General features: G+C 41.3%; 1 protein-coding gene across 1 annotated transcript in view; it reads left to right on the top strand.

The window, feature by feature from the left end:
• The window catches only part of LOC100073893 (dystonin), a 416,997-nt gene that overhangs the window by 222,888 nt on the left and 166,477 nt on the right, over nt 1–27,632 (top strand). Inside the window, exons 6-9 of the mRNA XM_029062300.2 lie at nt 8,247–8,336; nt 8,880–8,978; nt 10,671–10,748; nt 12,136–12,228. Coding sequence (XP_028918133.1) covers nt 8,247–8,336; nt 8,880–8,978; nt 10,671–10,748; nt 12,136–12,228 — 360 coding nt within the window. The remainder of the gene's footprint in view (nt 1–8,246; nt 8,337–8,879; nt 8,979–10,670; nt 10,749–12,135; nt 12,229–27,632) is intronic.

Below are 27,632 nucleotides of genomic sequence, written 5' to 3'. Positions count from 1 at the left end.
TGATAACCCCTTGAGGCCTTTGCAGCTGATGGTTCTGTCAATCAGGTTAACATCTAGTTGGCAGGGTTCTCAGTGCCACGGGACTTGAGAAATGCACCTGAGTTCTAATTCTGGCTCTGTCAATTGCTTGCTGTGTGACCTTGGGCAAGTCACGTAACATCTCTGTGCCTCAGTTACCTCATCTGAAAAATGGGGATGAAAACTTCCTCCCTCAATTTTGACTGTGAGTGGGATAGAGACTATGTCCTACCTGATAAACTTGTATGTACCCCAGCACTTAGAAAAGTGTTTGACACTTAGTAAGCACTTAAGGAATACCTTACAAAAATCCCATCCACATAGTACCATGTTAGGTGGGAGTTCAGCATTAGAGGTGCCTTGTGCAGAGCTGGGCCACATATATTTCTCCATAACTGTTATCCTTAAAAAGCACTTTCCTCATACAGGCTTGACCTTAATCTGTTCCCCAGTTAGATTGCTGCTTCTTTTGTCAATCCAGGCACATTTTAATTTCCCTTACTGTTACACAGTGTGGCTGGCAATGATGAACTGTGATGCATGGCGAGAGACCGCAAGACCTAATGGCAGAAGTTTTCTCATCTGTAAAATTGGGGTAATAATACTTCACAGAGATGTCGTAAAGCTAAAATGAGATAATTGATGTGAAAGCTCATTAGAAAAATAAGTGCCACGCAAAAATAAGTTGTGATTACCACCATCAGCATTACCACTACCTTACATTCTGTGAAAGTTCATCAGATTTTGAGGCATTCCGACCACTTTGATAGTTTAGAGAAAATATTTGATGTTCCTGTGAGCAGCTGTTGAACCAAACTTCAATTTAAGACTATTCTTTTGGGGAAAATGTACCAGAGATACATCCCTACTACAGGAAGTGTTTGGCAAAGGTTCAGGATAACAGTCCAGAAGAGCTAAAAATTAACGTTAAAGTAGAAGTAGATGTTGGCATGGAAGAACTTCAGACTATGGCCCACTTACTGTTTCACTATGCTTTCCATGTGGTGCCAGACACATGACAGAGCCATTTATTTTTTGCCAAAGCCAGCAGCTGAGATGGCATCAAAACCCCATGATGCTGTTTAAGTAGATGGGAGATTCAGTTTCATCTTGGTACAGTGTGAGAATTCCCTTTATTTGTATTCATTCTATTTTACATACAGTGAATTGCAAACAAATGCATTCATTAATATATGATTACTACCAGTGTGCTATTACAGGGCTCCCCTTTACAATATCGCCAAGATCCGCCCTTTCCTCTCCACCCAAACGGCTACCTTACTGCTACAGGCTCTCATTATATCCCGACAAGACTACTGTGTCAGCCTTCTCTCTGATCTCCCTTCCTCCTCTCTTGCCCTGCTCCAGTCTATTCTTCACTCTGCTGCCCGGCTCATCTTTCTGCAAAAACGTTCTGGACATGTCACTCCCCTTCTTAAACACCTCCAATGGTTGCCTGTCAACCTCCGCTCAAAACAGAAACTCCTCACTCTAGGCTTCAAGGCTCTCCATCACCTTGCCCCTTACTACCCTCCTCCCTTCTCTCTTTCTACTGCCCACCCTGCACGCTCCGCTCCTCTGCCGCCCACCTCCTCACCGTCCCTCGGTCTCACCTATCCGCTGTCGACCCCTGAGCCACATCCTCCCGCGGTCCTGGGATGCCCTCCCTCCTCACCTCCATCATTCTAATTCTCTTCCCCTCTTCAAATACCTACTTAAAGCTCACCTCCTCCAAGAGGCCTTCCCGTACTGAGCTCCCCCCTTTTTCCCTCTGCTCCCTCTACCCTCCCCTTCACCTCTCCACAGCTAAACCCTCTTCTCCCCCCTTTCCCTCTCCTCCCCCTCTCCCTTCCCACCCCCTCAGCACTGTACTCATCCGCTCAACTGTATATATCTTCATCACCCTATTTATTTTGTTTATTTTGTTTAATGAGATGTACATCACCCTGATTCTATTTATTTGCCATTGTTTTTATGAGATGTTCTTCCCCTTGACTCTATTTCTTGCCATTGTTCTTGTCTGCCTGTCTCCCCCGATTAGACTGTAAGCCCATCAAAGGGCAGGGACTGTCTCTATCTGTCGCTGATTTGTACATTCCAAGTGCTTAGTACATTGCTCTGCACATAGTAAGCGCTCAATAAATGCTATTGAATGAATGAATGAATACATATACTAGTACTTTAAACATTCTTAATGGAAAGAGCATGGGTTTGGGAGTCAGAGGTCGTGGATTCTAGTCCCCGCTTTTCCACTGATCAGCTGTGAATTTGGGCAAGTCACTTAACTTCTCTGTGCCTCAGTTACCTCATCTGTAAAATGGGGATTAAGATTGTGAGTGCCACATGAAACAACCTGAATACCTTGTATCTTCCCCAGTGCTTAGAGCAGTGCTCTCCACATAGTAAGCGCTTAACAAATGGCATCATTATCAAATCCTGCAATCCCAGTGTTGTACAGTGTTGTACGGACTCAGTACAGTGCTCTGCACCCAGCAGTAAGTGCTCAATACCACTGATGATGATGACTTGTTAAATGCTTATTCAGTGCCAAGCACAGTATTAAGCACTGGAGTGAATATAAGATATTCAAGTGTGACTCAGTCCCCCTCCCACAGGGGCTCAAATGAAACTTGCGACTCTTACTTCCAGGTTGGCCAAGGGCCATCCGCAAGGAACTCCCTATCCATAAAGCTGTCAGATCCAAGACAAGACAAAACTCTGCATTTTAGCAACTCTGCAATCTACACCATTTCTTGAGAAGTGTGTGTGGTGAACTGCTTCGGCAACTGTCTCAGTTGCAAGTAGAGCTGTAAGTTCCTTGTGGTCAAGGGTCCTGTGTACCAACTCTGTTTAATTGCACTCTCCCAAGCACTTAGAACAGTGCTCTGAACACAGTAAGCTCTCAATGAATACAACTTATTTATTGATTGATGTATATTCATTCATTCATTCAATCGTATTTATTGAGTGCTTACTTTGTGCAGTGCACTGTACTAGGCACTTGGAATGTACAATTTGTCAACAGATATAGATAATCCCTGCCCAACAAAGGGCTCACAGTCTAAAAGGGGGAGACAGACAGCAAAGCAAAACAAGTAGTCAGGCATCAATAGCATCAGAATAGATAAATAGAATCAGAGAGATATACACATCATTAATAAAATAAAGTAGTAAATAATATATACAAATATACATAAAGTATTTACAAAGTGCTGTGGGGAGGGGAAGGGGTAGAGCAGAGGGAGGGAGTAGGAGGAATGGGGAGGGGAGAAGGGGCAGAGGGAAAGGTAGGGCTCAGTCTGGGAAGGCCTCCTGGAGGAGGTGAGCTCTCAGTAGGGCTCTGAAGAGGGGAAGAGAGTTTGGCAGATGTGAGGAGGGAGGGCATTCCATTTCAGGGTAGGACGTGGGCCAGGGGTCGACAGCGGGACAGGCGAGAACGAGGCACACTGAGGAGGTTAGCGGCAAAGGAGTGGAGTGTACGGGGTGGGCTGTAGAAGGAGAGAAGGGAGATGAAGTAGGAGAGGCAAGGTGATGGAGAGCTTTGAAGCCAAGACTGAGGAATTTTTGCTTCATGCGAAGGTTGATAGACAACCACTGGAGGTTTTTAAGGAAGGGAATGATGTCCAGAGTGTTTCTGTAGAAAGATAATCTGAGCAGCAAGTGAAGTATAGACTAAAGCAGGGATCTCTGATGGAAGATCAGAGAAGAGGCTGATGCAATAATCCAGTCAGGATATTATGAGAGATTGTACCATCAAGGTAGTTTGGATGGAGAGAAAAGGACAGATCTTGGTGATGTTGTTAAGGTGAGACTGGCAGGTTTTGGTGATGGATTAGATGTGTGGGGTGAATGAGATAGCAGAGTCAAGGATCATACCCAGGTTATGGGCTTGTGAAACGGGAAGGATGGTAGTTCTGTCCACAGTGATGGGAAAGTCAGGGAGAGGACATGGTTTGGAAGGAAAGATAAGGAACTCAGTCTTGGGACATGTTGAGTTTTAGGTGGTGGGCAGACATCCAGGTGGAGATGTCCTGAAGGCAGGAGGAGAGACGAGCCTGGAGGGAGGGGGAGAGAACAGGGGAGGAGATGTAGATTTGGTTGTCATCTGCATAGAGATGATAGTTGAAGCCATGAGAGCGAATTAGTTCACCAAGGGAGTGATTATAGATGGAGAACAGAAGAGGGCCAAGAACTGACCCTTGAGAACTCCTACAGTTAGGTGATGGGGCAGGGAGGAGGAGCCCCGCGAAGGAGACCGAGAATGAAAAGGGGAGTTTGAGGACCGGACCACACATTGTCTTAATGTATCTTTGGTGCATTTGGAACATGGCTTGTTGGTTGGAGGCTGTTGTCCTGGCTTGGCAAAGGGTTGAGTGTGGGAGATGATTACTCTGTCTTTTATGATGTGGAAAAACAGCTTGAATAAATATTTTTGAGCATATTTACTGGGGAAAGTCATTTGGATGGTCTACTCTGATCCTTTTGTTACAAATGCAGACAGAATTGGTCCAAATAAGTTGATAACCTGTAACCAGATTGGAGACTCATTTGGCAGCGTCCAGAGTGCACATTGAAACATGGTTGGCAGCTTAAGCCCAGTCCTTGGGCTCATGTTAGACCTCTGGAATGTCCTCCATCTGGCCTGAAATTCCCTCCCCCTTCATATACTCCAGACCATCACTCTCCCCACCTTCAAAGCCTTACTAAAATCTCATCTCCTTCAAGAGATTTTCCTTGACTAAACCTTCATTTCCCCTATTCCTTCTCCCTTCTGTATCACCTAAGCACTAAGTACTCTCAGCCCCACAGTACTTATGTACATATCTATAATTTATTTTAATATGTGTCATCCCCCCGCCCCCCAGACTGGACAGTCATTGTGGGCGGGGAATGTGTCTACCAACTCTGTTGTATTATAATCTGAAACTCAGTACACTGCACACAGTAAGCACTCAATAAATACCAGTAGATTAGACCCAAAAGCTTTTTTCTTTATATTGAAATCTTTAAAATCCCAACCTAGGACAGAAGTTTTCCACCCTGTTTTTTTATAATGGTATTTGTTAACTGCTTACTGTGTGCCAGGCACTGTTCTAAGCACTAGGGTAGATACGAATTAATCAGGTTGGACATAATCCATGTCCTACTTGGGACTCACAGTCATAATCACTATTTCAAAGATGAGGTAACTGAGGCACAGAGAAGTTAAGGGATTTGCCCAAGGTAACACAGCAGATAAATGGCAGATCTAGGATTAATACCCAGGTTCTTCTGACTCTCAGGCCTGTGCTATTTCCACTAGGGGCAATTCAAGGCAAATACAGTAGAGGGTTTATTAAAGGCCTTGGTGACCATCGCCAAACCAGATTCTCAAACAAGACAATGAAACAGAGATCAGGATAAAATCTGTTCCACACATTGTATAGAATCAACACAGACCAGAGTGGCCTGGTGGAAAGAGCACAGGCCTGGGAGTCAGAAGACCTGGGTTCTAATCCCAGCTGCGCCACTTGTCTCCTTGGAGAGGTCACTAAACGTCTCTAAGCTTCAGTTACCTCATCTACAAAATGAGGATTAAGACTGTGAGCCCTCTGTAGGACATGGACTGTGTACAGCCTGGCTAACTTCTATATACTCCAGTGCTTAGAACAGTGCCTGGCACATGCCAAGCAGTGAAAAAACACCATCTTAAAAACAAACAAACAAAAAAGCCTCACAGTATTTACCAAAGTTGAGGTTCACAAGTATTTAAAGGCACTGAGGTCAAAAGTGTGAGGGCCAAATTTGGTGCTCTACATAACAGAAATCAGATAATAATAATATTGATGATATTTAAGTGCTTATTATGTGCCAGGCACTGTACTAAGCACTGGGGTGAATACAAGCAAATTGAGTTGGACATAGTCCCTGTCCCATGTTTGGCTCACAGTCTCAATCACCATTTTACAGATGAGCTGACTGAGGCACAGAGAAATGAAATGACTTGCCCAAGATCACATAGCAGACAAGTGGTGGAGCCAGGATTAGAACCTTCTGACTCTATCCACTACACCATATTGAGTGTTGTGGCCATGTAATTGCCTAAAAGCTCTCCTTTATGGAAGTGGCTGTCAAAAGAGTTTAGTAATAATAATAATGATGGCATTTGTTAAGCATTTACTATGTGCTAAGCACTGTTCTAAGCGCTGGGGGGATACAGGGTAATCAGGTTGTCCCACGTGGGGTCGTCACAGTCTTAATCCACACTTTACAAATGAGGTAACTGAGGCATAGAGGTTAAGTGACTTGCCCAAAGTCACATAATAATAATAATAATGTTGGTATTTGTTAAGCGCTTACTATGTGCCGAGCACTGTTCTAAGCGCTGGGGTAGACACAGGGGAGTCAGGTTGTCCCACGTGGGGCTCACAGTCTTAATCCCCATTTTACAGATGAGGTAACTGAGGCACCGAGAAGTTAAGTGACTTGCCCAAAGTCACACAGCTGACAAGTGGCTGAGCCGGGATTCGAACCCATGACCTCTGACTCCAAAGCCCGTGCTCTTTCCACTGAGCCACGCTGCTTCTCATAATGACATAAATGACAAGTAAATGACAAGTAGTCATAAATGACAAGTAGTGGAGCCAGGATTAGAACCCATGACCTCTGACTCCCAAGCCCTTGCTCTTTCCACTGAGCCATGCTGCTTATCTGGTCTGATAACTCTAGATTTTCTCTTACACCAGATGTAACTTTAGCAGAGAGAAGTCATTTACTGTGTGGAACTACTTCCTGTGGCATGGTCCCAGCCAGGAGCTGATCAGAACCACACATCTCAGGAAAACGAACCTGAGATGTTCCTTCTCTTTCCTTCTCTCTTTATTTTTTAATGAGATTTGTTAAGTGCTAACACTGTGTCAAGAACAGTTCTAAGTTCTGGGGCAGATCCAGGTTTATCAGGTTGGACTAAAGTCCCTGTCCCACATGGGACTTACAGTCTAAGTAAGAGGGAGAACAGGGATTGAATCTCCATTTTATAGTTCTGGGAACTGAAGCACAGAGAAGTGAAGTGATTTACCCCAAATCACAAATCAGGCAAATGGCACAGCTGGGATTAGAACCCAGCCTGTGATCTGGCTGTCTAATTAAAACTAGATCTGTTTGAAAATTAAGCATGGACTTCTATTCTGTGATTTGCCATGGAATTATTCATTTAATGGGTAGAGAAAGGTTATATTGGATTCCCTGTTTCCCTCCTACATACAGATTTGAGTTTGTCCTGTTCCTTTGAAACCTTGCTAGAATTCATAAGGAGGAGATAGGTGATTAAATAAGGAAAAAGGCAGGATGAGTCTAATAACTTTTCTTGCACACTCTCAAGAACCTTGGGCAGTGCTCTTGACTATAGTAGTTACGTAATGAATGAGACTGGAAGACTGGAAGATTGTTGTGGGCAGAGAATGTCTGTTTTGTTATATTGTCCTCTCCCAAGTGCTTAGTACAATGCTCTGCCCACAGTAAGTGCTCAATAAATACGAATGACTGACTGAGAACCTGACCTCCTATTCTATCCTCTTTTGCTATCTATGTCAAGGAAGGAAAAGCTTGATTTTGCTTCATTAAGTTGATAAAACATGTATCAAACACTGTTTTAAGCGCTAAGGTAGATATAAGTGAATTAGGCTTGTCACATTCCATGCCCCACATAGGGCTCATAGTCTTAGTAGGAGGGAGAACAGGAGAACTGAGGCATGGAGAGGTTAATAGACTTGCCCAAAGTCACACAGCAAGCATTTGGCTGAGCCCAGATAAGACCCCAGGTCCTCTGACTGCCAGGCCCGTGCTCTTTTCACTAGGCCATGCTGCTTTCACTCAAGTGTTTACGTTCATTTGTCACACAATTCTCCTGGTGGGGCTTAGAATGCTAATTTAACTCTGAGGGGCCAGCAGGGATTGCAAGAGATCTTCTGTTTCAGCCTGCTAATTTTCCAGGACAAAATGGTGGTTTCTACATTTATTTTAAGATATGTAAGAATGGAGAGTCCACAATCTCTCTTGTGTGTCCTGTTACAGTGTCTATCTCTTACCATTCACAGTGATTTTCTTTATGACTAACCAAAATTATCAGGTGTAGATCTGTGGTCATTTAAAAAAAATGAAGAAATATCAGACGGATTAGTCAGAAGCATTAAACAAGATTTAGTGTCCTTAAAAGTCAACATACATAAATTTTCTTTCTCTCTGCCCAGGTTCGAAAGCGTGTGAATGACCTCTATGAAGACCTAAGGGATGGACACAACTTGATCTCTCTTTTAGAGGTCCTTTCAGGAGACACCTTGGTGAGTTTGTAATTTCGTTTTTGTTCATTGATTTTGGAGGAGGCACATTGTTCCTTTTATGTCTTAGTATTACCTAAACCCAAATTGTTCAGATTTACTGAAGCACTTCCCATAAGTTGTGACCATTGGCAATGAAGGATCAGGTTATAAACCTAGTGATTCATATATCAGTGGAATTGGGAATTTGAAAGATCACTTTCTTCTCTTGTTGACAGTAAATTCTTCTTTATTTACTATTCTTAAAATGTAATAATACTGTTATTTTTTTCTGTCATTCTTTTTCCTGTCTTGGTTTTGCTTAGCAAAAGCTGGATGCATAATATAACTCCATATTAAAAGACTCACAAATAGCCCAGAAATAATAAAACACCCCTACCAGAAATGGTTTAACCTGCTTCCCAGGTGTCATTTCCTTTCTTTGTGAACATTACTTCCTTTTCTTGGTTATCTGTTTTCTTCATTATGTTTTGTTCACACTCTTCTTTCATTTGTGGTCTGTCTTGTGTCTCTACTGTCCTATCTTCTGTCTGTTATATTCATTAGCCAAGGGAGCGAGATTTTTTGAAGACCTTACGGTTGGTGAGTTCAACAGAAGCATGCGAGTATGAACAGCATGAGGATGTGGAGGATGAGGATAAGGGGGTAGGTGTCGACCCCCATAACTCTACTAATTTAGAATATGAGGTGTGGTGATGGCTAATTGAAAAGTAAATCCTTCGTTTGGAATTACCTGTAGTTTAGCAGTAAGGATCAAAGAACTCACGTTGATGATCCTCACTCAGTGTGCACTGAAAAACTTAACAAATAAAGAGATGTCTCCTCCTTTCATTCATTTTCAAGTAGCTGGAATGATTCTCTTTGTACTTACTATACTCATCACATAGTAATTGTACAAATCAGATAAGCCATGAGTGTTCAGAGATAAATTTTATATAAAATGTGAATAAATTTTATATAAAATGTGAATAAATTTTCAAGTCCAAATTATCCAATTTAACTTGTTGAGATTTTTAAGGTGACATCTTTATATTGATTTGTAGGGTGAGACTAAAAAATCAGCATTCTTCAAGTGATACTATAAACTTAATTTCTGTAGATATATCTCTTTTCAGTTCGTGTTCTTTTCCTGTTCTCATATTGGTTAGAAGGGAAAACAAGAAAAACTTTTAAATCTTGAACCCCTGGGTCCTGATTGTACCCAAAGACAATTTTTTAAGCTTATGTAGCACTTACCAGAGTTTACCAAAGCTCCTATGAAAGATGTGTCAAGTTTATTCCATCTAGTGGAAGAATTCTTCCATTCTCTCATCGTATCACATCTGGCTTGGATGAAAGTTGTGTATTTTCATTTAAGGGGTGAATGTGGGCCATAGCATTTATATTTCAGTTTACACAGAAGTATAGTTTTTCCTTCTGTGGTTTTGCTATTTGTTATTTGATGACACTTTTGGCTTCACCTACATTTTTAAAGCTGAGCTGTCAATTTGCTCTTTTTCTGTGGGGAAATTTGACCCCGTTCCTTCTATTTTAGTTTTGCTCTTTTCCAACTGCATTATTCTGTATTTTCCTTCTGGCAACATGTGATCTATTGGAGAAACTGTCCATCAAGGAAAATCCATTGCACTTTCTCAGTCTCAGACTGAGAGAATAATCATGTCCATCTTGAACAGTCCGAGTGATCAGAATGTGCATTCAGCATATGGGAGTTTGTGAAAAGTGCAAAATGAGAAAGAAATCTAATTTTTAAGGTTTGATGCCATAAATATAACTACTTTCCCACAGTGACTCTTGCTGATAAATCAAGTCGTCTTTTTTCTAGCCATTATTTCTCTTAGTAATTTTACACTAACTGCATGCCATTTGGCCCCATTTCCATTAACCTTCATCCATTACTAAAAAGAAAAAAATCCTTGCTCATTTTTAATTTCTCTTAAGAAGGTAAGAGGGTGATCTTTAATTATGTTCATGCATCCTTTGTTTGCTAAATGATTGGAGCCCACACAAAATTATCACCATGAGCTTGAATACTATATATACTTCTATGACTGGTTCAGACAGACATTTGGTTTCTTTTCTTATGAAAATCCCAATTTATGCCCTAATGATCACTTTAAACCATGAGAAAAGGATAATCCCCATCAGGATTTTAACTCAATCATTGGTATTTATTGAATGCTTACTGTCTGCAGAGCCTTTTAGTTTCCACAGTAGATTTCAGTATTTTAAAATAATGCCTATTCAGATATTATAATTGTAAATAATTATCATATAATCCAACCATAGGCTGTATTTACCTAAGCAAAGCACTATGTAATCTCCACTTTCAACTTTTAGCCCAGAGAAAAAGGTCGGATGCGTTTTCACAGACTACAGAATGTACAAATTGCACTTGACTATTTGAAAAAACGCCAGGTAAGATCATTTGAAAATTAACATAAATGTTGGTAATAAATTTGTTAAACAGGAGCAATATGTGAAGTTAAACTCCATCAGAGTAGCTATCGAATGTGTCTTCAGAATAGTTGAGTAATGCTTTATTATTTTAAAAGCTTTATTAAAGAATTGGAGAGCAGTATCTAGTAAGGCACAGCACCCCCCCCAAAAAATAAAGAAAATTATCATGTTGTGAGTTTTGAATAAGAACTACTCAATATTTGAATTAGCAGTGTAGCGACATAGCAAACTAACAACATTTCTAGGGAGAAAGTAGAATTGCAATTTTTTCTGGAAATCCATTGTTGATGGACCCCCTGCTACACAAAACTTGCTTTGATGCCTTGCACAGTGCAATTCCATTCTATGAGGGCTGTGTATTGTCAGAACAACATTCTCTTTCTGGATTCCATCCAAAACTGAGTGTTTCGGTAGTACTAAGAAGGTCATTTGGTTTCCTTGTCCTAATAGATTATCCTTTCAATCCAGCTGAATACAAACAATAAGACTGTTTTTACCCTTCAAGATAATATATAGCTTCATGACCATACAGCAGTCCTGAGCTGATTTATTTTTAAGAGATCTTGCTAGAAAATATGCAGCAAAAAAGATAGTGCCTTTTCTATAGAATGTGTTAAGATACCACAAATCAGAATATAACTGGTGTTCTGTGGAGGAGAGAATATTTTTATTTAGTACTGTGCAGGAAAACATTGTGTCCTATTTTCATTTTCTATTAATCTGAAAGCATTGGCTAAATATCAACTGTTCATTTGTTTTCTGAGGACTAAAAATGGGCTTCAGTAGACTTTGGTTAAGCCTCCGCATTATGCATTTCCCTGTTTGTTAGAAACTGTTTTTTGTTTATTAAGCCCTTACTGAAAGCCACTTATTCAAAATGAGTAAAAGTATAAACCAGTGGCAGAAAATGGAAATCCTTTATTTTACCCAATTTCCCAGCACAATACTACCTGGAAGCCTCCATTTTGCATTTTAATAGGCTTTTTTTTTGTATGTGTGTGCAAATGGCAAGTCTGTATTTGACTGCATATTCTATAATGGATGTGTATTGTCTTTCTGTGGACAAATTTTGATTATTTGGATCCCAAACATTTTGGGGTTGCAATGGGATGAAATGTGCCTAAGGAAGGAACTGAATTCACCAAATTTCATTATGCTACCTGCACAGATAAAACGTTTGGGGATTAAGAAAGGGGAAGTTTTTTTTAAAATGCTGGTATAATTTAAAAGTTACTTTCCCTGGTTCTTATGCAATGGGTGTGGAGAGTTTACTGCATGTGGAAAACAAATTGCTCTGAGAGCATTTTGTTTAATTTTGCTTTGTTTCTTTTTACCCACGTGATAGGTGAAACTAGTGAACATTAGAAATGATGACATAACTGATGGAAATCCCAAATTGACTTTGGGGTTGATATGGACAATAATTTTGCACTTTCAGGTGAGCCCTGTCTTTTCTTTACTCTGTTTCTTCCTGTATGCCATGTATTGCCCTTCCCTGATGAGTGTCTCAGACAGGTTAGTTTAAAATAAAATTTAGAGGTAGATTTCCTTTAATCAAGATTATATTTGGAAGACCTTGAATTATTCTTTCATGTAAACATTGCTGACCACTAAGAAGTTTAAGAGTAATTATTATCTTTAACTTATTTCCCGATTGTGAACAAAAATGCAAATGTAGTCTTTTGTTATTTTAAGAACAGTGGTTTTCTTTCTTTCAGAGTAAAAAGAAAAGGATCTTGTGTTTACTGTATATTAACAGGATTCTTTTTTTTAGGCAACCCCAGTAGTTTTTCAGCACACAAAGGATTTCTGATTAGTTGTTTAGCTGTTTTTCTTAACGATTTGTCGAAAACTTTTTCCTACATTTTAAAACAATACAAACCATTTTCTGACTGTGCACTAGATGGCACTGTAATTAATCGCTAGATACCCTGTGGATAGCCCTTGGAATAGGCTTAGACTTTCTGAACAGGTTTGTTAATGGGAATGTGGTCCAAGATGCAGTTGTTTCTTTTATTGAGTTATGTGAATCTTAAGAAAAAGTTTAATTTTAGTGTCAAATTGAATCAGATAGTTCCACATATACTGATATAGAGTGCTGTGCCAATTTCATAAACTCAAATAAAAACTTAGGGGAGTTCATGCCAACAGAGATCTTCCTGGACCAGGGGAGCCTCAGGGACACGTAGGTAGAAGTCAACCCACACCTTTGATCACTAAAGTTAATGTGGAAAGGTTTTTACATAGTTTTACCAGTGTGCAAGGGAATGACACATGCACACATTCACTGACTCCACTCCTCCAAGTGTCCAGTACCAGTCTGTGGTCAGAGGAGCCCGTTCTGCCAATGTTTCTTCTCTCTGCTTCCAAGTGCTGCCCTCCTGCTGCTCCAATACTTGCTTCTCTCTGCATCTCCACGTGCCTCCAGGTGCCCACTCAGGATTCAAAGCAACTGCCTTTTACCTGTCGTAGGCATGGCAGCTGTGGCTCTATATGGCAGTCATTGATTGGTCCAGGCCCGTTACCTGGTAGAACAGGGAGAGAAAGCCACGACTCCAAGCTCCACCCCGAGAGGCCCCCGATCACCTACCTCAAATAGAGCCCATCAGTGCCTCTCGAGTCTCGTCCTTGTTGTTGTTCACGGGATCACAACCACCAAAAAGGCAGCTTGTTGTGGGCTCACCACAGATTAAATTTTCTAACCACCATTTCAATACTTACATAGTTTTAGTTGCACTCTGTAACTGCCGCTATGTATATAGTTGTCCTCTGTCTAACTGTGAAATACACTTATCAGTACGTGTGTGACTGAAAAGGCCAATGGAGAACCTATAATCCCGGCCATCTTGTACACACAAGAAGGACTGTTTCATGTTGTGTTGTCAGGTCTGTCTCCTGGAGCTCCTAGCTCTAGTTTCCCCTTTGCTTCCCTGCCTGCTTTTGCTCAAAAAAGCCTTTCCTTAATAGCTGAGTGCCTATGTGGTCCATCCTCAGGAATTCAGTCAATCAATGGTATTTATTAAATGCTTACTGTGTGCATAGTACTATGCTAAGCACTTGGGAAACTTTGCTACAACAGAGTTGTAATCTCGTTTCCCTGCCCAGAGTGAATTTACAATCTAGAGGGACTCCCAGTTCTCAACAGGGATTGTCTCTGAAACTCCTTTATTATGTCCTTAGCATGTTGGTATTTGGTCCTCTTTGCTTTCTAATCACATTATCAAATGCTCATTGTACATATGGTGAAACATTTGAAAAGGCTGAGGTCCCATCAGATCAATAAATAGCATGAAATGTGGTAATCTGGCAAAACTGTGTATCCTTGGAAAATCCTTGATACAGGTGAGTTTTCTTGGTTCTCTGCAATTGTTAGTCATTTCTTCATCTTTTCTTTTCTGGTTTACATTATGCAATTACAGTTTCCTGTTTTTTCTGGGAGAGGGAGTTTCTGGGATGTTTTGCCTTTTTGATATTTCCATATGAAATTTTAGATTTTGAGTCAAAAAAATCAAAATGGTTAAAAGATTTTCATTGTCATTAAACCAAAGTAGATATCAGATCTCCCTTTCATTTAAGCACTGTGGGTGAAGAAGAGAGGTAGCAAGCAATTTTTCCTTCCTGCAGGGAGAGGAAGAAAATGATCAGAATCAAATAACCCATTATTTGGAGATGAAAAGTACTCTAGGCTCCCATAATCACTGGAAAGTTCCACTTTCTAATTAAATTTGTTGAAGTGCTGCTACATGGCATCACAGTAGAAGCTCATGCTGTCTCTGCAAACCCAATGAAATTCTGACAAAGTTGCCAGCAGTGATCTCTGTAAGGATATTGTAGAGGTCTCGGTGATTATGTTTGTTCCAATTATAGTACAGGTATGGAAAGGTGAGTGATAGTGGAAATACTTTGCAGAGCTGCTGGTTTCTCAGAGAGGGAGGCCGCTTGCTTAGTGAATGGTATTTTAATGATTCAAAGGAAGTCACAAAAAATATAATTTGCAGATTAAAGTCAAGTGGTTAAAAACACGGTCATCTTTGAAATAAAAACAAAATAAGTCAATGAAAGTTGTTAAGCACTGGAGGAAAGCTCTAAGGATCTCATTCTGATTTATGTATCATTACCAACAATCATTAGCTGCTGATCCCCCTCCTGTTCTCCGAGTTGTTGGTTTAGGGATGGTTTAAAGTAGAGAAGCAGAATGGTTTGCTGATCTTAACTGTGCAGCTTACCTTCCCAAGCAGAGTCCTTCTGGCTGGTAGGGAATGATTTACCCAGCCTGTAAATCCCTGCCCTTCCTGGTACCAACCTCTGACCAGTTCTCATGAAACTCATTATTTGTATTAATGTCTCTTTCCTTGTGGGAGCTCATTTTGGGCAGGGGGTAGTATCTACTAACTCTGTTGTATTGTACTCTCCCAAGCTGGTTGTTGGGTAGGGATTGTCTCTATTTGTTGCTGAATTGTACTTTCCAAGTGCTTCGTACAGTGCTCTGCACATAAGTGCTCATTAAATATGATTGAATAAATGAATGCTCTGCACATAAATAAGCGCTCAATAAATATCATTAATGATGATGATAGCCTCAGGCCCAGAAGTGGGTCTGGGTTTCCCAGTGGTGGCAGTGCAGGACTTGCATGGTGTCTTAGGGTGGTATTTATTGAGTGCTTACACTGTGCAGAGCACTGAACTAAGAGCTGGTAACAGAGTTTGTAGACATGTCCCCTGACCAAAAAGCACTTAGTCTCTAGAGGGTACAGGGATGCTTTGTGGTGCACATGGAGATGCCCATGTATGACCAAATTCCAGGTGCCACAGGGTGAACCCCTGACTGAAATAGTACAAAATGGGTACCCTCAATATGCCCAAACCCGACTGGCATTTATGGGGGACCTGACTCAACTTGGCCAAAGGCCAGTCACAGATACCACAGGTCATCGGACAAGTGAGCAGGGCCAGACTGACTCTCAAATTGTTACTGGGCAGGGATTCATTTATTCAGGCATATTTATTGAGTGTTTACTGTGTGCAGAACACTGTACTAAATGCTTGGAAAGTACAGTTCAGCAACAAAGAGAGATAATCCCTGTCTACAACGGGCTTACAGTCTAGAAGAGAGGGAGACAGACGTCAAAACAACTAAGGCATCGACAACATCAACATAAATAAAATTATATATATACATACATCAGAACAAGTCAACAGGTATTAATGTAAATAAATAAAATTATAGATGTGTACATATATATACAAGTGATGTGGGGTGAGGAGGGGGGTAGAGCAAAGGGAGTGAGTCGGGGCAATGGGGAAGGGAGGAGAAGCTGAGGAAAAGGGGGACTTACTCTGGGAAAGACTCCTGGAGGAGGTGAGCCTTCAGTAGGGATTTGAAGAGGGGGAATTGTGATTGTTTGGCTTATTTGAGGAGGGAGGGCATTCCAGGCCAGAGTAGGACGTGTGCCAGGAGTTGACGGCGAGACAGGTGAGAATGAGGCACCGTGAGAAAGTTAGCATCAGAGGAGCAGAGTGTGTGGGCTGGGATAGAGAAGGGAGGTGAAGTGGAAGGGGGCAAGGTGATGGAGAGCTTTGAAGCCAATAGTGAGGAGTCTTTGCTTGACATGGAGTTTGATAGGCAACCACTGGATATTTTTAAGGAGGGGGGGTAACAAGCCCTGAACGTTTCTGTAGAACAATAATTCAGGCATCAGAGTGAAGTATAGATTGAAGTGGGGAGATATGGAAGGTTGGGAGGTCAGAAAGGATGCTGTTGCATTAATCCATTTGGGTTGGGATGAGTGATTGTACTAACATGGTAGCAGTTTGGATGGAGAGGGAAAGGTGGATCTTGGTGATGTTATAAAGGTGAGACCAACACGTTTCAGTGATGGATTGGATATGTGAAGTGAATGAGAGAATGGAGTCAAGGATGACACCAAGGTTGCAGGTTTTTGAGATGGGAAGGATGGTAGTACCATCCACAATGACGGGAAAGTCAGCGAGAGAATAGGGTTTGGGAGGGAAGATAAGAAGCTCTGCTTGGACTTGTTGAGTTTTAGGTGGTGGGAAGACATCTAAGTAGAGTTTTGCTGAGGGCAGGAGGAAATATGAGGCTGGAAGGAAGGAGAGAGAGGAGGGGAGGAGATATAGATTTGGGTATCCTCCATGTAATGGTGATAGTTGAAGCCGTGGGAGCGAATGAGTTCATCAAGGGAGTGAGTCTAGATGGAAAATAGAAGGGGACCAAGATCTGACCTCTCAGGAACCCCTACAGTTAGGAGATGGGAGGGGGAGGAGGAGCCCATGAAGGAGAATGAGAATGAATGGCCAGAGAGATAAGAGGAGAACCAAGAGAGGACGCAGTCAGTGAAGCCAAGGTTGGAAAACGTGTTGAGGAGAAGGGAATGGTCCACAGTGTTAAAGGCAGCTGAGAGATCGAGGAGGATTAAGATGGAGTGGGAGCCATTGGATTTATCAAGAAGGAGGTCATTGGTGACCTTTGAGATGGCAGTTTCATTGGAGCGTAGGGGACGGAAGCCAGATTGTTGGGGGTCCAAAAGAGAGTTGGAGAGAAATTTGAGGCAATGAGTGTAAATGACTCACTGCAGGAGTTTGGGAAGGAAGGGTAGAAGGGAGATGGGGCGATAACTGGAGAGGGCTGTGGGATCAAGGGACTTTTTTTTAGGATTGGGGGAGATGTGGGCATGTTTGAAGGCAGAGGGGAAGAAGCCACTGGAGAGTGAGCGGTTGAAGATGGAAGTTAAAGAGGGGAGAAGGGAAGGGGCTAGAGTGGGAATGGGATCTGAAGCCCATGTGGAGTGGGTGGCACTTGAGAGGAAGAAGGTGATCTCCTCTGAAGATACTGCTTGGAAGGATGGGAAAGTAGAAGAGGGGTCAAAAGGAGGGGGAAGGGTGATTTTAGGGAGCTTGGACCTGATGGTGTTAATTTTCCTAGTGATATAGGTGGCCAAATCATTGGGGTGAGCATTGGGGAAGGGAGAGGAATAGGGAGCCTGAGGAGGGAGTTAAGTGTCCAGAACAGCTGACAAGGGTGATGGGCATGGGTGTCAATGAGGGAAGAGAAATAGTTTTGCCAGGCAGAGGAGGGGGCAGAGTTAAGTCAAGAAAGGACAAACTTAAAGTGGACAAAGTTGGCCTGGTGTTTAGATTTCCATCAGTGGCATTCAGTGGCTTGAGCATAAGAGCAAAGGAGGCGGACAGTAGAGGTGATCCAGGGCTGTGGGATAGGGTTGTGATTTGAGTAGAGAGGGTGAAGTTGAGAGCATTTATTTGGTCATCAAGAGTGGGTAGAATGCGTAGGGAGTTTAGGTGGGGTGTGATGCTCTGAAAAAGATAGATGCGGTCGAAAGAGTGGAGGTCTCTGTGGGGGAATAGTACAGATTTAAGGGGAGGAGGAGTGTGAGAGAGGAGGCAAGTGAGAAGGTTATGGTGAGAGAGAGGGATTTCCAAGTTGGTGAGGGTGGAGATTGTGCAGCGGTTCGAGATGATGAGATCGAGTGTGTGTGTCCAAGGGATCCGCACAGTGTGTCAAAATTTCCTTTCTGTCAAAGCATATTGGGCACATCTTTTGTCTTCATCCCACCTGCAACTGGGTACATAAGACACAGCTTCAATCCCTCTCTTTTTCCACCTTCTCATTCCCTCTCTGCCTCCATACAGATTATTCACACCCCCTCTCCTTGAATGGCTCTCTGTGTCTCTCCTGGATTTTCCTGTCTGATCTGACTCTTTCTGTGGACTGGGCCTAGCCTACACAGAGCTCTAGCACATAATACAAGTTACTTCTTGGTAATGAACCTGTATAATCTGCATTCAATATCCGGAAAATGGTCACTTCCCTTTCCCCCTCCCCTCCCATACATCTAACCATAGTGTGGGAAGGCATTGAATCCCAGGGCATTGATCATGGTGCAAAAAACATTTAACAAGGAGTTATACATTGACCAGTTTTCTTTCAGGTATTTTATGCTTGTCCCTATGTCAATTTACTTTTCTGGCTTATGGTAAAGTTCTATGACAGTGAAGTTCACTTATGGGGGCCTGTGTGATTTAAGAGGGCAATACAGGACCCAGAATCCCAGCTACGTTGTGCCCACACAAAGGTTGTCCCTTGTGCTGACATGCTTGTTGCTTGCAGTGCTGGTTTTGCTCTTTCACCTTTTGTCTTCAGTGGATTATGATTATAGGAAGGCAGACTGGCAATCAGGCTACTTCTCTCTTTCCTGTTATACTGCATGAGATCTTAGTCCTTTTTCTGGGGTACAAGGAGAAAGAACTTGGAAATTTGGCCTTTGTTGGCCCAGAGAGAAAGAGACCTGATACTTTTTTCTTCCACATTAAAGTCCTGTTCTCTTGACAGTGACTGTAATCAAATCTTCTGGTTGGTTATACCATCCTCACTTGCTTCTGGTCTAAACTCATTTTCTCTTTTTGCTTTTTAAGCAGGCTTCCCTCACTGATTAATAATAGAAACACTGCTGGGTTTCACCTTTCTCTGTCTCCACAAGCATTTCCCCCGTTAGGGAAGTAGAATTAAGTCCCCTTTATGTTCAGAGACCCAAAGGCATAGAGAGAATTCACATGATGTGACAGTGGAGCAATTTGACACCAATCTTCGGTCTTTTTAATCTGACGGCTGTGCTGCCTTGCCTTCCAATCGTGCTGATTGAGGCAAAATATCTTCAGGCCAACAGATATTTTGCCAGCCTTCCTGTGATTAGAGGGGGAGAAATATACATAGATATCCCCACACAGATATAAAAAAGACAGCTACACATGTATAGCTGTATACATGTACGTATGGACACACAAATATAGTTATGTGCTCCCATACAGTTACATACCTATAGATACATACATAGGAGCAGCGAAGTCTAGTGAAAAGATGATGGATACATGAGCCAGAGGACCTTTGTTCTAATCCCAGCTCTGCCAGTTGCCTACTGTGTGATCTGGGACAAGTCACTTAACTTCTCTGTGTCTCAGTTTCTTCATTTATAAAATACCTGTTCTCCCTCTTACTCAAACTGTGAACTCCATTTGGGACAGGAATTGCATCCAGCCTGATTAACCTGCATCTATCCCAATACTTAGAGTGTCTGACACTTAATAAGCACTAAAGTACCATAACAATAATAATAATGATAATCATAGTACAGCATCTCTGGTACACAGAGGGATAGCGACCAAAAAAATGCACATATGCTCTGAGAGATTCCTACCTAAAGAAAGAGAAACATTCATGACACAGGAAGAGAGACAGGGAAAACCAAAAGATATCACCCCATACAAACACTGGGCCATCACCCAGTGATTTTTTTCCTCAGGTCAGCTAGTAGGGAAGGCAGCAGTTTACAAGGGCTCCTCCCACTTCCTACTACCTTCCTCACCTGCTCTTCCAGTGAAATCCAGAGATATAATTGCTGCTATATCCCCTAATGCAGCCATCTCCACTACAGTAGTTGTAAGTAATTCTGTCATTGATGCAGTGACTGCAGAAACATTCAGAGAGAAGACTGTAAAATGGTAATCTTAGTGGAAGCAACCATAGGAACTGCAGTGGTGGGATGGAAGTAGAAGACTGGCAGTTTGACTGTCCCTTTCTTCCATCTGTCCAATGCTAGCCTTCTAAGCACCCTGACCTAAAAGGAGTTTGCTACCACTTTAAAAAATTTGTGTCTATCCCTAAGTGTGTGATGGATAATCACATTTTAATTGCTCTAAGAGATGACAGCACTGTCATTAAAAACCTATTCAGTGGATTATGCAGGAGTTCCAGCTCTATGGATAAGCCTTCCTGACCTAATATTCTCAAAGAACCAGTTTCTTTTTCTCAAAGATATTGATGATCTGTCTCTTCCTGGTTGTCTGAATCAACCACTGAATTATTAATTGCTGAGTTAGCTATTGTATTAACTTTTCTCTGGTTGGCATTTTCAAAGTTGGGGCTAGGCATGGAGTAGAAAGAGGATTTTCCCTGAGATAGACTTCCCTCTCTTTCTGAAGGCTTCTTATGGACAGGGAACGTATCCACTAACTCTGTTGTATTGTACTCCCCCAAGTACTTAATATGGTGTTCTACACACATTAAAGGCTCCGTAAAAACTATTGATTGATCGAGGGGAAGTTGCACAATTTGTAGTGATGCATTTAAAAGCAGCTCTATTTTAATGCTGTGTGATTTATGGAAATGCAGGGTTTTTATTGTCTTAATAGCATTTATTGAAGGTAGAATATTTTACTAAGGAAAAATACAGACCAAGCATAAGGTATGGTCTCCTCACTCGAGGACTTTACCACTAGAATGTGAGAATAGAAGAAAAGCTAACAGGGGCTTGATACATGATGATACATGAGTGCTGAAGTAGTTGAGGTGGCCTAATTAAGGTGGGTAGGTGTTTGACTGTGAGGAAGGGTCTGTGTAGAATTTTGATAGGGTCAGGGAGACATTCCAGGTGGGAAGATACAGTGAGTTAGAGACAAAAAGCTGCCTTCCATTTCCCCTAGCCTTAATTTATTTTAATTTCTGTCTCTCCCTGTAAGATGTAAGCTCCTTGTGGTTAGGAATTGTGTCTTTCAACTGTATTGTACGGGACTCTCCCAAGCACTTAGTACAATGCTCTATACACAGCAAGTACTCAATATACCACTGATTAGTTGATAGGATAGTTGAGAGCATGGGATGATTGGCCAAAGCCAAAGAAGGGGACAGTGAGAGATGAGGGAGACACGTTTTGGAGAGCCTTGAAAGCAATGGTCTTGGAGCTATTTTTCCCTGGAGAGACAATGTAGAACAATTAGAGGTAATCCAACCAAAGGCCTCTTATGTAAGTCACATCTTCCTCAGGGCCCAGGAAGAAAGAATAGAAGGTTCATGTTTACACTGCTTTACTGAAAGCTGCTAAATGCCTAACTTCTAATAATAATTAGTAATTATAGTAATTGTTAAGTGCTTAATATGTTTCAGGCACTATACTAAGCCCTGGAAGGTTAACTAGAAAATAAAACACTGTTCTAGATTCATTCATTCATTCAGTCTTCCCAAACTGAACCGCCCCCCCACCGCTCCTCCTGCCCTCCCTCCCACCCTCTACCCTTCTCCCTTCCCCTCCCCTCACCACTGTGCTCATTTGTATATATTATTTATTAACCTATTTTGTTAATGAGGTGTATATCTCTTTGATTCTATTTATCTTGATGATGTTGTCTTGTTTTGTTTTGTTCTGTTTTGCTTTGCTGTCTGTCTCCTCGTATAAACTGTGAGCCTGTTGTTGGGCAGGGATTGTCTCTATCTGTTGCAGAATTGTGCATTCCAAGTGCTTAGTACAGTGCCCTGCACATAGTAAGTGCTCAATAAATACTATTGAATGAATGAATATTTATTGAGCACTTACTGTGTGCAGAGCACTGTATTAAGCACTTGGGAGAGTGCAACAGTAAAAAGACCCACAACGAGTCTACAGCCTGCAGTCAGGAGACAGGCATTAGTAATATTAAGAGAAGCATTAAGAGAACATTAAGAGAAGCAGCATGACGTAGTGGATAGAGCATGGGCCTGGCATTCAGAAGGTCATGAGTTCCAATTCCGGCTCCACCACTCATCTGCTGTATGACCTTGGGCAAGGCACTTCACTCCTTTGGGCCTCAGTTACCTCACTGTGAGTCTCACATGGGACAGCGACTGTGTCCAACTCAATTTGCTTGTATCCACACTAGCCCTTAGTACCATGCCTGGCCCATAGTAAGTGCTTAACAAATACCACAATTGTTATTGATTACAATTATATAAATAAATATAAATAAATTACAGATATGTTTGTAAATGCTGTGGGGTTGGGAGAAGAACAAAGGGAACAAGTCAAGGCAACACAGAAGGAAGTGGGAGAAGAGGAAAGGGGCAGGGCCTTAGCCAGTAAAGGCCTCCTGGAGGAAATGTGCCTTCAATAAGGCTTTGAAGGTGGGGAAAGTCATTGTCTGTTAGATTTGAGGAGGAATGGCATCCCAGGCCAGAGACAGCACGTAGGTAAGGGTTTGGCACCAGGATAGGCGAGATTGAGGCGTAGTGAGAAGGTTGGCATTAGAGAAGTGAAATTTGCAGACTGGGTTATAGTAGGAGAGTATCAAGGTGAGGTAGCAGGGGTCAAGGTGATGGGGTGCTTTAAAGCCAATGGCGAGTAGTTTTTGTTTGATGTGGAGATGGATGGGCAACCACTGGAGTTTTTTGAGGAGCGGGGTGACGTCCAGTGTATTAATGAAATTTGAGTGAACCAATAAAAAAGCAGATGGTGAAGTAAAATATTTTGTAATATAGGCCTTAAAGAGTTTTATATAAGCCACATCTATATTTCCTTCTCCTTCTGTATCTTTAGATGAAACTGTAAATTTGTAACTAGGATTGGTATTTTTCCTAAGAGCTTTTGTTCAGAGGAATGTTTTGTTCTAGCCACAATTCCACATGAGACAGGAATGATGCCCCGCAACTAAATGATGCCCCACTGCTGGGGAAGCAGCGTGGCTTAGTGGAAAGAGCCTGGGCTTCGGAGTCAGAGGTCATGAGTTCGACTCCCGGCTCTGCCACTTGTCAGCTGTGTGACTGTGGGCAAGTCACTTAACTTCTCTGTGCCTCATTTACCTCATCTGTAAAATAGGGATTAACTGTGAGCCTCACGTGGGACAACCTGATTACCCTGTATCCCCCCCAGCGCTTAGAACAGTGCTCTGCACATAGTAAGCGCTTAACAAATACCAGCATTATTATTATTATTAAATAACACTCCTGGGGTAGGGCTATGTAGATTCAGGAAGGCTTCTACCTCTAGCGCTCCTTCCCTCCACTCTGGATTCTCTTGTAAGAACTATTTCCTGCTTTTTTTCCGTATCTCCATCTTCATCTCCAAACTTCCCTCTTTCCCCTTTGTCTTTCCTGCCTCCCTCCCTTCTTTTTCTTCCATTCTTCCCTTCGCCTTTCCTCCAGCACTTTCTTTATCTATCCTTCCTCCCACCTTTAAGACTTAAGAATGTTAATTTTAGTGGCCAATATTAAAATAATCATTCTTTCAAAAGAACCAAAATATTCAAGATTAAATGCTCAAATGATTTTGCAGTGAACTGTGTCCTTTAAGATTAAATTTCAATTAAATTCCAACTGGACATGCCAAGATGGGTAACTAATCATAATTTTGGTGCTCATCATCCAAAAATTGACTTAATAAAAAGGAAAACATTAATTGTCTTTAAGAAACATGCTTTTGTGTACTGGCAGTTTTGTTTTAATAATAATAATGTTGGTATTTGTTAAGCGCTTACTAGGTGCTGAGCACTGTTCTAAGCGCTGGGGGAGATACAGGGTAATCAGGTTGTCCCACGTGGGGCTCACACACTTTTAATCCCTATTTTACAGATGAGGGAACTGAGGCACAGAGAAGTTAAGTAACTTGCCCACAGTCACACAGCTGACAAGTGGCAGAGCCGGGAGTCGAACTCATGACCTCTGACTCTGAAGCCCAGGCTCTTTCCACTGAGCCACGCTGCTTCTCTTGTTTTATTTTTTAAGCAGTTCTTAGGTATAAGGCAAGTTTCTTATTGACTAGGTTACCCAGTGAAGTCTTTATGCTAACTCAATCTAAGGATTGTCTTAGTGATAATAAAAGGAACTATTAACTGAGTATCAGGCAAATCCATGTCATTAATCACTTTCATCACTAGTCTCTTGCCATTTTCTACATTTTAGTGATTTTCAAAGACTATTTGTTTTACTTCTGGAAATGTAAATCCCCCAGCTACCAAGAAACATGCTTCACTTAATTGAATTAATGCTTCAGGAGAAACTTTGAATGGTTTCAAGTCTGTTCAGTGTCCAAAGACATTTACAGTAGAATTCCTATTCTCTTCATTGTTACATTTCTTAGGAGGTTCTTTAACAACAACAAAAATGGAAAGTTGCTGGAGTAATATTTCATAAAGTGACAGATTACATTGAAATACTGTAACTCAGTGGTTTTTTGTGGGTGTTTGTTTTTGGGTAGGTGATTTTGCTTAAGCAAACCCAAGTAATATATTAAGAATTCAACCTGATTACCTTGTGTTTACCCCAGCACTTAGTATAGTGCGTGGCACATAGTTTAGCGAATACCATAAAAAGTACTTGTTTATGCTTCTCTGACACACTGAAGAATTATGTGCAATTTAAGTATCAAATTCCATGCTATTTTAAGGCCCTCCCTAGTAAAACTGTGTAATTGTTAACTAGGTGTGTATGTAATGTTCAACTGCTTCAAATTACACAGAATAAGCCCAAAGATTTAGTTTCACTAAATGTTTTCCTGTTGAAATCGAAATAGCTTAGGAAAAGCAAGTCATTTGCATTAATAAAAGCCAAGGAATTGGTCAAGTAGAAGGGATAGAATGACATTTTGTTCTTTGAGTCTAAAAATGAGACACCTATGCTTTTTTAAAGTTAATCTTTCTAATAACCGTATTAAACTATTTTTTGTTAGTGGAGTACCTGTAATTTTCATCTCTCTCTTAGATAGGGATAATTTACCTTGACCCCTCAGTTATTCTTCCATGTTGTGATTCTGAGAAATTTTTCTGTGTCCCCCAATTGTCCATAACCATACTTGTATTTGAGAGTTCATAAGTAATGAAAAATTAAAATCCTCCTAAAATTATCACCAGCTATTCTTGAATACAGTTTGCAGTAATTCTGAACACCGAATTAAGCTTCATATGCCGGGAAGGGCCTTCGCTTAATCAGTCCTGGCTGGTATTTGCTTTGCTGTTTGTTCTCTGGTTTGTAGTGCTGGCTTATGGTTTCAAAGGTTGCAGTCTAGTTGAATAGCAGTCTAGTTGAATAGTTTCACTTCCCTTGAATCCTCAAACAAAACTGAAAGAAGTGTGGCTGGGCATCTGCTAACTTCCATAATGCTCTGTCATTGCTGTGGCAATGGATCAGGATTACAACAGTGAGCAGTACTGTTTGTATAAGAGGATTGGTGTCCAGAAATAAGCCACAGTCTAATCAGACACACAGGGCCCAGCTGGGCAAGGTGCCATGACATTCGTTGCGTGTGCATTTCTCACAAGCAAAATGGCTACATACTGAGAGGATGGACGAGAAGTCTGGAAGGAATTAGAATGCCAAGTGGAGTTTCAAACTTTTCGGGTAGGATTTCAGAGATTTTAAGGACCCTGAAATGAGTGAATCTGTGCAACTGTGATTTACTGCGAGGCCAATGGGGAATGTCTGTGGATGTGTTCGAGCTGAGAAAGAAGAACAGTATTTAGATCCTGCCAAAGCTCCTCTGAGTCCTGAAAAACATTCTCCTGGAAGAAAATATTTTAGGAGAAAGACAAGAAAGAAGGTTGTGGAAGAAACAGAGTCTGAGCCCATCCGACAAAATGAAGGAAGAAAACAGTGTGACATTTGGATTTCTAAAGAGCCAGGGATCTTTCTGAGAGGCTCAGTGCCGGAGGAATCCTCTATCCGGAAGATCAGTCGGGATGGTGACAGTCTGTTTCGGAGCACTGAAGTTTCAGTTGACAGTGTCAAACACAAACCTTTGCCGAGAGCAGCAGGCAATGACTCCTTCAAGGTGGAAGTTTCTCCAACCAAATCAGATGAAACAGAAATCAAATTTGGTGAACTGGCCCGAATGAGTTTAGAAAACAGCCCCTCTCCATATTCAGCAAAGGGAAAGAAGCCTTCAGATGACGTCAACAAAAGAGAATTAACATTCCAGAAAGAAACGAATGGTTTTCATTTTCGAAAAGCAGCCAGTCTGAGCGCCATTCGCTGTGATTTAGAAAAAACGTTTGAAGAAAGTGGAGTGGGTAAAGACCCACTGGAGCCTTTTGGCCATGTCCAGGATAAACAAGATTGCAAATTATTTCTCCCTTGTACACAACACAATCCTCATTTTGTACAAAAGAGGTCACTTTCATATTGCACTGGTTTATCCTACATTTCAAAGGACCCAGCCATTTCTAGCATTTCATCAAATGGAAGCAAGGTAAGTACAATTTGGAATGACTCCTTAAAATATGCAAAAGGCACATATTTAGTTTAGGTTTTGGAATTTCACTTTTTTGTTTCAAGCCCCTTTATTGGGCAATATAGAAAATGTCTTAATGGATTTGAATTTAATCCTGTTTGAATTTTATTATCCTATGACTTTTAAAATCACAATACATATTTTTTTTTAAATTAGGATTTTTTCATATTTCAACGTACTGAAAAAATGTGAATGCTTTTCAGGAGGGCGGTATCCATTTTTTATATCCCCTTATTTTTTCAATACAGATTGTTTGAGCTGTCCTGTTGGAGATCCAAATTCCATTTTCGTCTACATACACACATGCTATCTAAACTCTAACTTAACTCTAGTTGTCCTAGGTAATTGACAGTTGAAGAGAATTAAACTGTGGCATTGTTAAAATCAGAAATTGAATTGTGAGGCCCGAGCAGCTGAATGTATCCATGAAAGCAGGAACTTTTGAGTAGTTATAATTTTACCACTGTCATATTCTGATTTTCAAATCTGCCTTGTTTGTGGTTTTTATTTGTCTAGAAAGTGGTGACAAATATAGTTTATAATGTATTTTCTTCTGAGAATCCTGGTACCTAGAATAATTTGGGCATGGTAGGAAAAATGCTGAAAGTTTCCAGCTTAAGCCTGCTTTACTCCTTAGCTCTGCATCGCACATAAGGACAATTCTGCTGCCCCTCAGCTCACTAACATTCCTTTACCTTAGTACTTAGGCATTAGTAATTTGTGTATATCTAGCCAGAACATCAAGAATTCTGAGGGAAGAATGCTTTGTATTATTATCACC

The sequence above is a fragment of the Ornithorhynchus anatinus genome, chromosome 1 (assembly GCF_004115215.2).
Source record: "Ornithorhynchus anatinus isolate Pmale09 chromosome 1, mOrnAna1.pri.v4, whole genome shotgun sequence".
NCBI classification, from domain to species: domain Eukaryota; kingdom Metazoa; phylum Chordata; class Mammalia; order Monotremata; family Ornithorhynchidae; genus Ornithorhynchus; species Ornithorhynchus anatinus.
This window is presented reverse-complemented; position numbering and strand designations above follow the sequence as displayed.